Genomic DNA, 15,108 nt, shown 5'->3' with positions numbered 1-15,108 from the left:
TTAAGTCAGCGACATTTTCACGTGCATTACATGACGTGTACTTATATGCGGCATAATGGAAATAGATGTATAGTATATTCAGCGTAATATACATAGATTCGAGTGACGTAAGAGTCACTTCACACATCGTTTATTGATCAAACGTTTCGCTAGCGTACGTTAAATACACGTAAACGTTTTCATTTATTTAGGGCCTATATCAATCTTTCTATCACCGATACTAAATCTCAAAATAAGATTTTCTTTCAAACATAAAAGGTTTCTTTTTATGATATGTATTTCATTTAAGGTTGAAAATGTAATTTTACACTTTCTCCAATTGCAGTCTCACAGAATATAGTACATTTTTAGTTCATATTTTAAGAAATATGCTATTATACTTACGAAATAAAAATTAATATAAGATTGAATTTTTTAATTTTTAGACAATTAATTTATAATATTAACAAAAGAAATTTCTCTGTAGTAGGTATAGCTACTCTTCTAAAAAATATTAATATTATTTTTAGACAATTAATTTATAATATTAATTAATTGTCTAAAAATAATATTAATATTTTTTAGAAGAGTAGCTATACCTACTACAAAGAAATTTCTTTTGTCCAGCGCATTATAATTGATATAACTCGCGCGATATATTTTCTCCTCATTGGCCTGCCGGCGCCAAAAGCGGAAAGGGTTGAAGATCTTTTCCCAAACTGTGCTACAGCTACAAGGACTACACGGAGACGAACCCCCGGAAAAGGAAGCACCACCCGTGGATTGCCAGACTTCAAGAATTAAATCGCGTTCCCGCTGCCAACACTGTAACGCCTCGCTCGTACTATGGCGCATCAGCCGCTGTACTTCTCGGGAGAATCTTCCGGCGAGTTATGGCTTGCTAAAGAAAATTGACTTGAATCTACGCCAGGATAATAAAAGCGCATGGCTGGTGAGGAAGCGCGGGTGAGAAAAATGAAGAAACAATCCCGACACCATAGGCGATACCGGTGAGGAAAAGGTCGTTCAGGGTCCGTACAACGGCCAGAAGGGAAATTCTCCTCGTTATATAGATTATAGATCGTGGCTGTCGGCCTCAATGTTAATAAATATCTATTAGCTAGTGAGCTTCGAAACTTGTATCGCGATATTACGAGCGATATTAAACGCGACGTGGATATTACATTATTTTGATCGAAACAGTTCGTCCGTTTATACTTGCTACGCATCTACTACGATTATACTGATACCCATATGTCCCAACTTTCAAATATTAAATGTAAAAATTATAAATAGAGATGGTATACGAAAATAAAATTGATATAATAAGTAGATAAGGTTATAATTACTCTGGATATTATTACATGGATGTATCACATTTAGATTATTATATTTTATTCTCTAAATTATATGTAACGTAATTAAAAATTTTTTATATTCCATCTTTTCTTTGATAAAAAAATATTATGTCGAGAAGAATAAAGCAAATATTTTCTGCATATGCAAATTATATCAGTTTTAATTACATGAAAGAAGATATTAAAGTTAAGAAATATATTTGCTCGTGGTAATTATTATATACAACTGGTAGTTGTTACTTAATTGTTTTATTAATGCTATTTTATTTATAATCGACGATTATTTATATTTGATTAAGAAGATTTAATTTCTTGATATTCGAGTTATGGAATAAAACTTTAATAAACGCGCGCAATAATAAATGATATTGATATTGAGAGTCACGTAATATTTCTTTTATTACTGCTATTAGTAATATTGCTGATATCATCTTACAGCAGTATTATTTGATAAATTATGGAAGTAATTTTTTATTTTTACTATATATATAATAGTTAGTTATAATAAAACAAGATATGTTGAAGTTACTATTAAGAGACTTGAAAGCGTTTTATTGCATTAGAGAAAACTAAGGGAAAATTTCATAAAATCAAGCACGCATTTTGCTTGATTAACGTGGACCTGCTTATGTGATAATTATGTTATAAATGATAATCAGCTATTATTTCCATAACTATGTAATAGCGTGCTATTATGATAGCGCTATTTTCCTAGACATACATGCGTGCGTGTTTAACATAATTAACATATATAGCGAAATACAGCAATACGATTATTATTATGATATTTGCCACGATACGATAGCCATTTACAAAATGTATGTCCCCAAATGAGTCGACGTTCCCCGATACTTTCGGAACATTCCTTTTGCATATAGCCGCGCCAAGCAATCGTATAATCTTTTACCTTATTCGGTGTCGTTGCTTGTTGCTGCGGCGAACAGCTGGTGCTGTGTATAGTCGGCTGATTGGTCGTCGCCGGCACGATGCCCTGATGATTTAGATGGCTCAGCTGATTCAACTGGGTGAGCTGCTGCGGCTGCTGCACCGGATTCTGGGTGTTGGCCTGCAGCTGTTGATGATGCGACTGATGCGCAGGATGAGTCGTCTGATGATGCGTCGCAGGGAAGGTGGGTACCGTGAACGGGACGAACAGCATCGGGCTGCCGAGGATGTGCGCACCACCTCCACCCAATGCCCCCGTCTCCTCCCTACACCTTTTTCGTGCGTTTTTGGTTTTGGGTAACTTTCTTTACTCCATCAACCGTGTTTTTTTTTATTTGTTTTATTTTTTCTTAATTTCGGCGTGCTACTACGTGTTATCGTTACTTTTATTATATTACTTTTTTGTCAAGTACTGCCGACGACGACGACGAGCAGAGTAGAAGCGTAGCAGTAGCACTAGTAGTGGTAGTAGTGGTAGTAGTAGAGGTAGAAATAGTGGTAGTGGTACTAGTGGTAGTAGTAGTAGGGGGGTAGTAATACGTGTCGAAGTGAAGCTACAATGTATGTTTAATGATTTATCATTACCTGCACTCCTGCCCCAGCCCCTGGTGCTGGGGGTGGGCGTAGGGGGCGGCTCGGACGGAGGTGGTGGACGCCACCCTCGCTACCCTCAGCGATAGACCGCCCCGCTGGCTGGTAAGCTGGACCGAAGTTGGCTGGTGATTGCTATGCGCGCAGCAACAAGCACGACAGCCGATCGGCTGTTGCTGATTCGGGATAGCCTGGAGATGATGAGTTAGGGGGCCCCTGGGCCCCGTGGAGGAGGGAGAACACGGGTACACCCCAACCAGGCAACCCACCACCGCAGCCCCGGGGCCCGGTGCGCTCGGTGCCAAGGCGCCTGTGGATGAGGCCACCCCAAGCTCGCTGGCCCTCCGGCAACCACTGCACCACTGCACCCACCCTCCTTGTTGGGGGGCTTGCTGATACGTCCTGTTGACGTCGATCGTTGAGCCGGGCTGAACAACCTCAACTTGGGCCTCTTTAAACTCACGATTGCCTGCGGGCGGGATTTTGCTACTTTGTTGTTAACTTCGGGCGATCTACTCCGAACTTGCGCGTGACGAACGCCGATCCTTGATCTGTTCCAAATCTTCTTGGATCGAGCGATGGACAATCAACGGTGAAAGCTTGAATCGCTTCACTTCGACTTTGCTTTTTAAATATGTAACGCGATACCGACACTCACACGTGGAAGGCTTGCTTACGTTAAACAAATCAGTGGAAAATCACAGTCCTTATTGCAGTCTCGAAGAAAGATGTGAGTTTTAACAAACGAGTTCAGCCGCCGATACTTCCAGTTATTAAACTCTATTGACACCGATTATAACACCGCTATTTACCACACGAACGATGCGATCGTGTTGAGAACTGCCTTTCACGTTTGTTACGATTTTCTAGGAAATGTTTTTGAGAAATATGTTATAGATTTTATCGAATCTCGTCCCCCGTGGGATGTGTTTACCGCATACTCTTGGCACAGTCGACGCTCACTTCACGGCCACGTGGTCGACTTGGATGATCTATATCAGTGCGAATGCCGGTATGGTTGTGGATTGCAAAATATAGATTTCTGTGTGTAATACGTCACCGCAATTAAAAAAGTCCGCAATATATTCTTCTGTCAAAAAATTATTTCTTTCCTTTACAGTAAATACTCGAGACAAACCGTAGCATCAGCAATAATGAAATATTAAATTGACGGACAACGGGCTTTGAAACTTAATCGTTATTTCGTTTGTGACAGTACAACTGTTGAACACGTTTCATCGCATTGTATAAACCGGCAAACTGACGATGTCTTCCTAGTAGTCGGCGGAGCATATGTTTCAGTCTCAGCAGTCTGTAACGAAGCAATCTGTCCAAGCGCCCTATGTCAGGTTGATTCGACAATGTAATTCATAAAACGTGTGTTCCCGCTTTATAATTGAAGATACTGCAGCATATGTGTCTACCGTACGTATTTCTCAATTTGCAATTTCATGTTATTCGTTAAAACATATTAAAATCTTCCTGATGATGATGAGACTATGGTGAACAACACTCGCAGTCGCACGCGTCGCACGAAGATATTCGCTTACAAACGTGTTGCTGGAGAAGACACGAGGTTCGCGGTACACGCACAATTGGAAGAACGATTAATCACTGATCGTTCAAATAGCACCTTCTTTTTCTTTTCTTTCTTTTCTCTAACGCTGCCTTAAATATCTTTCAGGTATGACAGGTATGGATCATAGAAATCTAATTAAACGTTATTGCCGCGCGAATGACACGTGAAATAAAAAGCGGCGGTTACTTCCGATCTTTGTAAGAGGATTAACACCCTTAATTGCGGCGACTTTCTCTACTTCCTTCCACGGGTAAATCAAACAAAGCGGCTGGTCCTCGCGATCGTACAAATGAGGTTAAAGACACGACGGGTGGAAAAAGAGGGAACCTAACCCGTAATGTTGGAAGGTCGCTCGCCGACTGACTAGCACTTCCGCTCAGGCTGTTGTGCGATTCAGAGTGGGGGATGCTTCGTTGGGTTGTTGTGTGTAGGGGTTGGTGGCGGTGGGTCGACTCGTCGGTTGGTTGGTTGGGGTGGTTGTGTGTGCTTCGCTCTTGCTGTGCGCGGGAAACCAGGGGCTTTCAAGCCTTCAGGATCTCTGCGGCCCGGCGAGGTAGCGACCAGTTTCACGTGGCTCGTACTAGCTTGAGTTCAACTACTTTCACCCTGCGTCTCGTTGTCAACGTCGCGCCCGAAGTTTTTTATGAAATCCCGACGCTGTGAATTTTAAGTAAGCGCCCCGCGCGTCCGCAAACACGCAAATTCCCGGAATATCAAGGCTGACTTTTATTTATATATTAACACGGAAGTTGATAGTAACGAGGGAGCGCGTCTGCCGCCGTAAAGATCACTTCTCGTTTCTAGGAAAAGATGTTCGAATTGGATAAATGTCGTCGCTTGTGTGCGCTTAGAAATTTAATCGTGTTGCGGCGAGATATATACCAGCAAGTAATCAAGACAAAAGGGTGGAACACGATTCGGTGAGTAAATCGATTAAACGGTGAGAAGAAGTCGAGATGTGCGAGGGACTGCGTGGAGTATCAGGTGCGCGCTTATCCTGTCAATCGAATTATCCAGAGATTGTCGCAGCTGCTTCAAAATATCCTTTTATCTCGATAGGTACAAACCAGATATCAATCAGCGTTTGTTATTCAATTTCTAAGGATGTAAAATAAATCGTTCTTGATATACCGGGGATTCTTCACCAGATATCTACGTGAAATTTATTTTGATAATATTTTCCTGTCTCACAATGATTGAAAGAACTTGAATAATTTTAGCGGGTTAATCAAGATCAACGTTAATTAATTAATAGGTTTCGGATCGACAGTGTCACTAGAAATCTCACGGATTCTCGTATTCCTCGCTAGGCCATAAAAGACGTTCGGCCGTCGGGCACGAGCACTATTCCACGGGCGGATTTCAATTTTGATAACGCGTATTTTCTGGAAGGATCTCACGTTGCCTCGCACCAAAACAATCACTTGAGCATACGCACTTGAAGCACCTGTCACAATTGTCGAACTTGCCGTCACGCACTGCCGAAAAATGTCACTTTCGCGAAAAAACGCCTTTCCGTTTCCAGAGCAAGGTCTCTCACGAGCGGGCGCCGAAGAACGACGACGAGGGGGGCGCGTATCGGTTCGTAAGCGTGGTTGTTTGTACGCGTGCGTCCTGATATTGTGTTGTGTTTATGCGACCGGCGTTTGTATCGGTGTTGGCGTGACGGTGAGAGGGGAAAAAGTGTCACGGTGTTACAAGCGATGGATAAAAAAATGATAATGGCGGATGAATAGGCGGATACGGAGCGGTGGTGTGACGCGGCGTCTCGTAGACTAGAGTGTAATGGACTATGGATTTGGTGGAGCGCTGGTCCTGCACGTAGGTAGGCAGCGTGGAGACAAGAACCCTGTATCGCAATGTATCGCGGTGGTGGTGGCGACGACGGCGGTGGCAGCGGCGGCGGCGGCGGCAACGGCGGCGGCGGTAACTGGAGGGGTGGTTCGTCAGGCTGGAGGGGCGAGTGGGTGGCAGAGGGTAGGAGTCTGGCTCGTTCCTTCCTTCGCTTCGTTCGAAGTGGTGGAAGAGAGGGTAGGTCAGACGATCCCGAGACCGAGGGCGCGCAGAGCGCCGTTTCTCGTGCGGAAACAGTTACCGTTACTTCCGTTGCTGATGTCGTCATGTATGTCTTCTTGGTTTTTTGACGTTCGACTCGATTTCTTGTCTTTTTAACGTAGCACGGATTCCCGGTGTCTTTTTGGATAGACTTGCATTACGCTAAGTTCCAGAGATATCCCTCGTGTCGGAGAATGGATGATTATTTATTACACAATAATGAAGCCAGTGTCTCTATTACGTTGGAGTCTTAATTTCGAAATTTGCTATTCTTATATTGACTATAAATAATTATGCACTAAATTAATATTTAAAAAATAAAAAATTTCAGTATTATAAATAAGGTGCCTTATTCTATTATGAAAGAGTCTCGACGAAAGTATATATGAATATTTTTCTCCTCACTTTTGTATTAGTTCGCTAAGAGAAAAGTGTAACCAAAGGCATGTGGTTACCATGCCGATGAATCGATCAGCACTGGTCATTTGGCTCCCTTTGTCGCACGTGTTAATTAAAAATTGCTGGCGGTTATCGTCGTAGAAGGAATCACGCACATGCTTGTAATTAATTCATCAATAAATTCCCGTCGGACCACCCTCGCAATCTCGCAGCGTTTACTATCCACACTTCCGAAAATTTCATCTTTTCAAAACTAATAATTACTGAACGAATCGCTGATATTTTTTTATAGAACGTTTATTAATTGTTCGTATTCACGAATGAAATAATAAAATAATGTTTTATAATTATACCAAACATAGGATAATATATAATAATATATTTTCAATTACTTACAGTACCAAAACGGTACTATGCAATGTAATTATCAAAGTAACGTATAAAGAATACTTTGGCATAAAACTTTACTATTACTTACCGAATAAAATTCTTAAAATACTTTTTACATAGCTAATTCAGATAAACTTCTTTTCCTTTGTATTAAGTGTTTATTGCCTTAGTTTTGTTCTCTTATACATGAATATATTATATACAGATAAAAAATAGCGAAACAATGTGTAACATATTTTCCTCATCACAATACTCTCTCTAATCAAATATCCACTGTCATTGGGAAGCAAAGGAGAAATATAGTGGCGTAGATCAACGAAGGCAAAGTCGACAATTGTAAAGACTTTAAATGCGATTCGCGACTCATCTATAATTCAGAGCGCCCGCGGTCGGTGGTCTTCCATCGGGTCGCCATCAACGAGCAGGCTCGCGAAGCACGATAGATACGGTGTACACATTGCGCCCAGGAAATTTCGTATTTTCGTGGCTAATGACTGAGGAACGAGACGGTAATGTATTCTATGCGGAACATCTACTATGCGCTTCCTCATTAGCATTTGTAATGCGCATCTACCCCTAACTCGGGGCGCAAGCGTTGACGCGCCCGGCGCAAACCCATCAACGTACCATTTATAGCGCCGTTTCGTGCCCGCGTACGCGGGAGAAAAGAGTTTACTACTCGTTGCTGGTGAATATGTTAATAGGATGCACCCGCGCAAGCAGCGCGCCCGTACCATCGTCCGCGTTATAACGCAGCCGTTGCAAGATTACGGTCGCTTCGGCGTCAAGAGATATTTTTCCGCGTCTCCCAAAGGCCGCGATAATACGCGGAGGTAGACGCGCCATTAGGAAGTTTTTCACATGTCATGCGAGCGCAGTCGTTACATCCGCTTGTCGATGCTTTGTGATTCTTCTCTTTTTTTTCTCTCTGTCCACGCCTGCAAAGCGATTCGCACTTATCGCTTTCGCATGGGAAGGCCCTTATCGACTTTGCCGAGTTGCGGATAATCGAGGACGACGTATCGCGTGCGTGCGTCGGCCGCACGGCAATATGTGTGTTTACACTTGTGCATTGCTGAGGTATTTTTTGCACCATAATCGATACACTGGCAACGATATGATAAAAAATGCAGAATATTATTTGTATTAAAACGCGACTTATATCTGTCTATAAAACTTTTTTTTTTTAGTTTATAAGTGAAATAGGAATAAAGTTTGTTATATACACAAAATATTTTAACAGTTATTTGAAAGGACATACTAATTTATATTAATTTATATCAGTTACAATTCTTTCTTCTTGCCCACTTTTTCTTTCTACATATCAGAAATTATTAAGGAACAAAAATGTGCAATTATAATTGTACATTAACAAATTATCAAATTTAATAATCTCGTATAAAATATCTAATCCATATAGCGTTTATCCGGATATCTAAGGGTCCCTCTCACCGGATATTTCGCGAGAATATCATCCGAAACATTTCGCAACGGTGTCGCCGTGAAATCCACCAAGAAATGCACAACAAACAAACGTGGCTTCTGGCGGCGATAACGCCGTAATTAACACTTCAGCCGGTGTGCCGTGCAATCTCACCGGATGTGTTTCGCGCAGGGAAGTACCGCAGCCGCTATAATATCCATGAAAAACGCTTGTTCAGAGCCGGAACGACCGCCGAGACCTCGGGAACGTCCCGAAGCGCAGAGGTGGTGACAGCAAAGTCGACGGGCGCAATAACGGATAAGCGGAGCAATCGGACAGTTCGCGAGCGGCCTCTGCTCCTGATGGGCTGGACGATGGAGAGACACGGCTGTAGGGAGTCGGTATATTTATAATGACCCTATATGTATGCAAATGGCTGCATATCGTACGCTCCTATTTCGCTTGCACCGCTCGCACGTGAGAGAAAGCTCGGTCCACGCATCCTCTCTGCCTCTCCTCCTTCCATCCCCCTCTCTCTCTCTCTCTCTCTCTCTCTCTCTCTCTCTCTCTCTCTCTCTCTCTCTCTCTCTCTCTCTCTCTCTCTCTCGTGTTTTCCGAATCCGCACTCACGTACGTAGGCGTGTGCATGTACATCGTGATTGCGTGTGCAATTACAAACACGCAGAGGCGACGCGACGGCGAGCTGAGGGATGGAGATGCATCGATTGTGCGTAAACGCGAGTCAACGCAATTCCACGAGAGACCGCGGCACAATTTTGCAGTTAACCAGGTCTTTTCGGCCATTATACGCGGCCTCACGACATATTCCTGATAGACGCGACAGATCGCTTTCCGGACGAGAGAGCGTTCTAACTTGACAGGGAACACAGTATATAACTTTCCATATAGGTCCGCCATAAAGGAGTATAGAACTCGTATGCCTCCATTTATGAACTTTCTGATGAAACACATATTTTATCTTCTCTCTCAGGAAAATTTCGCAGACATACACTGATTAACATACTGAATGTACGCTTGTGTTAATATCAATACGTGAGTAAGTTGATTGCAAACATTATATATTACATTTACAAAGATGTTAATGCAATTTTCGCCTAAGAATCGCTATAGAAATATACATTAACCAATGACATATTTAATTTACACAATATTTTCAAACCTATATGCATTCAAGTAATATATAGAATTTACGCATAAAATCTTGATTAACATTTGATTTTATCAATTGCTGACGCATGCGGTGAAAAAACAGTAATATATTGCGATTTTATCTTCATCCCCGATTCGCTGCTGATGCGACTTTAAACTATATATATATTTAACGATTTTATTCAAACAGCTATTTATATATATTTTATCAATTTTTGATATACTGATTATATCTTTGACTGTTTCTTTAAATCAACAAACACATATCGGAAAAATATCAATAAGCATAGTTAAAGTTCTGAATTTTAATAAAAAAAAAAAAGAAAGCATATGTTCTTACAAATTGATTACAGTTTTTTTCAAATGATTGAACAGATTTCTGTAATTTTAAAGCTTAACCAAAATATTACTATGTGTGCGTCTATATATAACGCGGAATAAAACACATTCGTCTTTTTTCTGACCTAAAACTCGCTTTGCGTAAATGTCGATAGGGCACATCGCGATGCACATAAATTATAACGATAAACATGTTATTTATAGACCAACATAAATTGACTATGCTAATTTCTGCTGATCAGCAGGAAACTGCGTTGGGGGCTACCACGATCGCTATAGTCGCATTCATTGAAAACAAAGTGCAACCTATGCCAACGCTACAAATCTCACTGTTTAGTCAATATGCAACGAGAAGTAAAAATCGCTTTTGCAATTAATAATAATCCCTTGTGTACAGCTCTCATAATTTCTAGCCAATTATAATTGTGAACCATAAAAGTGTAAGTCATGAATGTGAAACAATTACGAAGGAGGGATATTTTATGCTATATGTATTAATTATTAATTAATTATTACGATATAATGAGTATACAAATTGTTTCATAAATTATATATTTATTACTATAATTATTCTGTAAAATGAGTATGCGAATTATTATTCTACAAATTAAGCATTATTAATTACCGCATTTTACGTAATAAGATAAGACATGTTTTAAATAGAAGAAAAACTTTTGTACGATACTAATATTATTAATTTATTTAATATCTCGGTGATCGTATTAAGATCGCACCGTAATAAAATAAGTAACGAGTTTAAGGTACCATTAAAGCGTGCTCAAAGTTATGGCATTCTATCCTTCATAACCGCATGACATTAGTACAGCATGCAACAATATACCACGATAAAATAGGATCAGCAAGAAGTAGCAGCAACAGTCGCCAGTTTCCCGCTACTAGTTTCTGTCTCCGCGGTCTTGTTTTGCAGTACGAAAACCGTGAACTACCTTAAATAATTGCGAGCTTAAACGTGTTTTGCTAAAAACCCAAGCGAAGGAAGCGAGGCAATCAAAGGAGAAGACTGTCGAAAGAAGAATAAAAAAATTGCCAGGATAAAAAGTTTGAAATGTATTTGAGTATATTTATTTCAGAGTCCAATGATTTCTCTCAAGTAATGTACGAACACTTCACGTATTAAGTATTAAGTAGACAAGTATGAAAAACAATAAAATAATTCCTTAGTCACTTGATAGATATCAAGCACGGTGAGGAAATTGAAAATTATTATGCTCAAATATTACGCGAATTGCTGGAAATAATTAATAGATTTTAATAATAAAGTAAGCAACAACTACATAACAGCCATTAATTACTAAATAATACAATGATATATATGTAATGTTAACATCGTCACATTAATTTACCGTGACATTATGAAACTCAGATAATATGCTTGCAAAATCGCGGATAAGTCCATGAAATCGCAGATCGCATGATCAAAATTCACAGCGGAAAATACAAAATTGGGTGCGTAATATAGACATCTTATTTCTGGATACGTAGAAGAGCATGACGAACGGTCGACCCCTCGGTAAAGTCCTTTGCATAGCCGGAGGGAGAGCGCCGAAATTCCAGGGAAGATTAAGACGTGCGGATTTGGGGGTAGGGCAAGCGGAAAAACAGGAGCTAAGGGCAGGGAACGGAGCCTTAGCTCGCGGCTACAGAAAACCGTAGTCGGCCTCGTCGCGGAGAAGACGCGAGAGAAATCTCTCCCACCGCTCTTGCTGCACGATCTCTCTCCGTCTTCGTATCCGCTCATCTCTTTCTGTCCTTCATTCTTTCCGTCCTCTCTCTCTCTCTCTCTCTCTCTCTCTCTCTCTCTCTCTCTCTCTCTCTCTCTCTCTCTCTCTCTCTCTCTCTCTCTCTCTCTCTCTCTCTCTCTTCATCCGTGTAAAAGCAAGAAAGCTTAATTTCAATTTCGAGCCCCGAGGGTGTCGTTCCGAAACGAATATAATTATACGGAATAATTCTGACACGAGGATGGTGAGAGGGGGAGAGGTTGGTAGGCGGTTTGGCATCGAGTGCAGAGAGGTGGGAGGGTGTCGGTTGTGAACCGTTGAGAAGGAAGTCTCGTTCAAAAGGGGTAGTAGCGGCACAGAAGAAAGCGAGCGGGTATGAGAGGGTGCGTACAGTTCTAACTATCGCGTAGACCACGTTTATAAGCGTTCTCTTTATGTTACGCAAGGCGAACTCGCCGAAAGATAGCGAGTGCTTAATGGTTTGAAATTCCTGCCGGCGTGGAATGCCCCGTGAATGAAAATTAAGTCAAGTATACTTACAAGACTCGCCTCAACCACGTTTCGCAATGAGCAGTTTCGAAGTGCGATTTCGATTCCTGTCTGCGACTTAACAAATGACAGTCTCGACACAATTTCTTTCGTTACTTCGGTAATGCTGAGAGATTATCGTTTTTCCTTCTAATTAAATATTAAACTTGTAAATATGTTTTTTTAAATTTAAAATTTATAACCATCTTGATTTTTGTCAATAAATTCATGATTTACCTTTTTATACTTTTAATTAAATAATAAAAAGAAAAATATAAATTCGCGCAACTATAATTGATATGAGATCTAATTGAAATATATAAAAATGTTTAAGAGAGAGAGAGAGAGAGAGAGAGAGAGAGAGAGAGAGAGAGAGAGAGAGAGAGAGGAGAGAGAGAGAGAGAGAGAGAGAGAGAGAGAGAGAGAGAGAGAGAACGATATACATTTTTATTATTGTATTAAAAATATTTATAGGAACCGGATTAAAAAGTACATTATACATATATGAGTTGTAGATAGTTGCATATATTTGAAAGTTATTAATACGATATAGAACAATAAAGCTAATTTAATAAAATGTTCTTTTTATCGTATTATTTACCCAGTCATCTGACGACGTCGTGACATTACGTGATAAATATGAATTACGTTTTAATCTTTTACATCATTTTTTAAAATTAACTTTTAATACTCTTTTATTGTTTTATCAGTCGCTTTTCGTCACGACTGATTTCACATTTTCCAACCTTGCGCTCTTCGCCTTCACGCCCTTATTCCATCCCTCTGTTCTCTCACCCTCCTTGAGTCCGATGAGACGAAAGCACCTCGTTTCATTATCCGGATATTAGCCATCGGGGACCCGAAATTGCTACAACTTAAACAATTTGTTTTAATGCAATCGTCGATTAACCGTTTACTGATTGCATTCTCATTGATTTGTCGACATTTTTATTTATTGAATCTATCTTTGCATAAAGCAAGTTTTAAATTTTTGTTAACATTTAATATTTGCCTTCTTGTCAGATGTAATAATTAACACCATGTCATATTCACTGCAAGACATTTTAATATTCGAATTAGAAGTACAGTATATTGCTTATAACTTATATATACACAGCGTACAGAATTCATGATAACAGATTCATTACCATTAACTGCGAGTTAGACTCGCATAATTAATAACTTGAAATTGTAGCCATTTCTATGCGTGCGGATTCGTAATCCATAACGTGCAGATGCTCTTGTGGTTTTACGATAACTCTTCTGCCTCATGAAATATTTCATCGTAAAATACTCGCCGGTAAATGATATTTCTGGAAACGTAAATAATGCATTCAGCGCGCAATTGTGTTCGTATTTATTATACAAACATGAAAAATGCAATGACAGGAATTATCCATTAGCGTAAATAAAACGATTTTATATTGTACCATTATGTTTTTTGATTAATGGAATATCAAATTACATAATTTATATAAATTACATTAAAGTCTATATTTGGTTTACTGATTTTTTTCCATACATTTATTAAAAGTAAGAATAATTATGATAGTAATAAATAATTTAATTAGGTTGAGTTTAAATAAATTTAGGTAGTTATTATATACAATATTATGTTATTATATATTAGTTATTATATATTATGCATATTTGTCTATAGCTAGATACATTTTATTATTGTTATTAATTTTAAGTTTTTTAAGTATTTTTTAATATTATTCTATTAAGTTAGTTATATTAACTGCCTTTATTGTCAAGTATAGATATAAATCTATCAACAATTGATTAGATTAAATAACAAACTTATGAAAATTTTACTTACAAGAATTATAATTAAAGTATGCATAAAAAATAAAAATTTTCCTGACTGATATTCGACAATGAATATTCGACAATCTCAATTATATGTGAAAATTATGTCATATTAAATGTGGTGTGTCAAATGCAGGCAGAGATCAACGCTCAGTCGTAATAGTGATCGAAATTATTAGAACGAGGAAGAGCCCATGGCTGTTGATGGCATCAAATGGAACATTTCCGCACACGTATATATATTCCTGCTTGATATTATCAAATTGCGTGAGTAAATCAAGAGCGAATTAAGATCTGCTAGAAGTGTACACAAGTAGACGGTAATTAACTCATCTGGAAATTATGAAAGTCAAGATGAAGGAAGTTTGCTAAAGCTAGAATAAAGTAAACTTTGAAGCGTTACTTATAAAAGGTAACGTAAATTTGCCGCCGCTTCAAAGGTAACTAGTTGCTATTTATTCTTTTTACAAGCTAAGTACTTCATAGAATTACTTTTGTAAAAATACGTATATTGAAATGTTTATTCAGTTACAGAACACGTATATCTTTATCTTACTTAATGATTTCGAGTCGAACAAATAAATTATAGTAAAATTCTGTTACGCCCCATCTTCGTCTATACGGCAATCATGCTGTATGATATTCGCGGAATTCGTCGTCTTCAATAATACGACGCGGAGAACGGGATGACTTATAAATCCTGCAAGCGCGACAAGACTGTTTTCTCGAGAGGAGCAGAGACTGAACGAAAAAGTTGAAAGATACCGCGTGGAATCCTAAACGATTCGTTTGCCATCCGAC

At 39.3% G+C, this 15,108-nt stretch overlaps 1 protein-coding gene and 1 long non-coding RNA gene across 8 annotated transcripts in view; one reads left to right on the top strand and one right to left on the bottom strand.

Moving 5' to 3' along the window:
• The window catches only part of LOC139769533 (uncharacterized), a 405,408-nt gene extending 400,603 nt beyond the window's left edge, over positions 1-4,805 (bottom strand). For 5 of the 7 annotated variants that reach the window (XM_071700657.1, XM_071700659.1, XM_071700656.1 and 2 more), the window contains exon 1: positions 2,245-4,805. In XM_071700657.1, coding sequence (XP_071556758.1) covers positions 2,245-2,496 — 252 coding nt within the window. In that variant the 5' untranslated portion in view covers positions 2,497-4,805. The remainder of the gene's footprint in view (positions 1-2,244) is intronic. The other 2 variants (XM_071700652.1, XM_071700655.1) reach the window with 2 other exon arrangements.
• A 231-nt stretch (positions 4,806-5,036) lies between these two features.
• The window catches only part of LOC139769534 (uncharacterized), an 81,088-nt gene continuing 71,016 nt past the window's right edge, over positions 5,037-15,108 (top strand). Inside the window, exons 1-2 of the long non-coding RNA XR_011717586.1 lie at positions 5,037-5,122; positions 5,257-5,372. This is a non-coding gene — a long non-coding RNA (uncharacterized lncRNA). The remainder of the gene's footprint in view (positions 5,123-5,256; positions 5,373-15,108) is intronic.

Source organism: Temnothorax nylanderi, unplaced genomic scaffold, assembly GCF_030848795.1.
Source record: "Temnothorax nylanderi isolate EJ_2023f unplaced genomic scaffold, tnyl_v1.0 TNYL_tig0023_pilon, whole genome shotgun sequence".
Lineage (NCBI taxonomy): Eukaryota > Metazoa > Arthropoda > Insecta > Hymenoptera > Formicidae > Temnothorax > Temnothorax nylanderi.
This window is presented reverse-complemented; position numbering and strand designations above follow the sequence as displayed.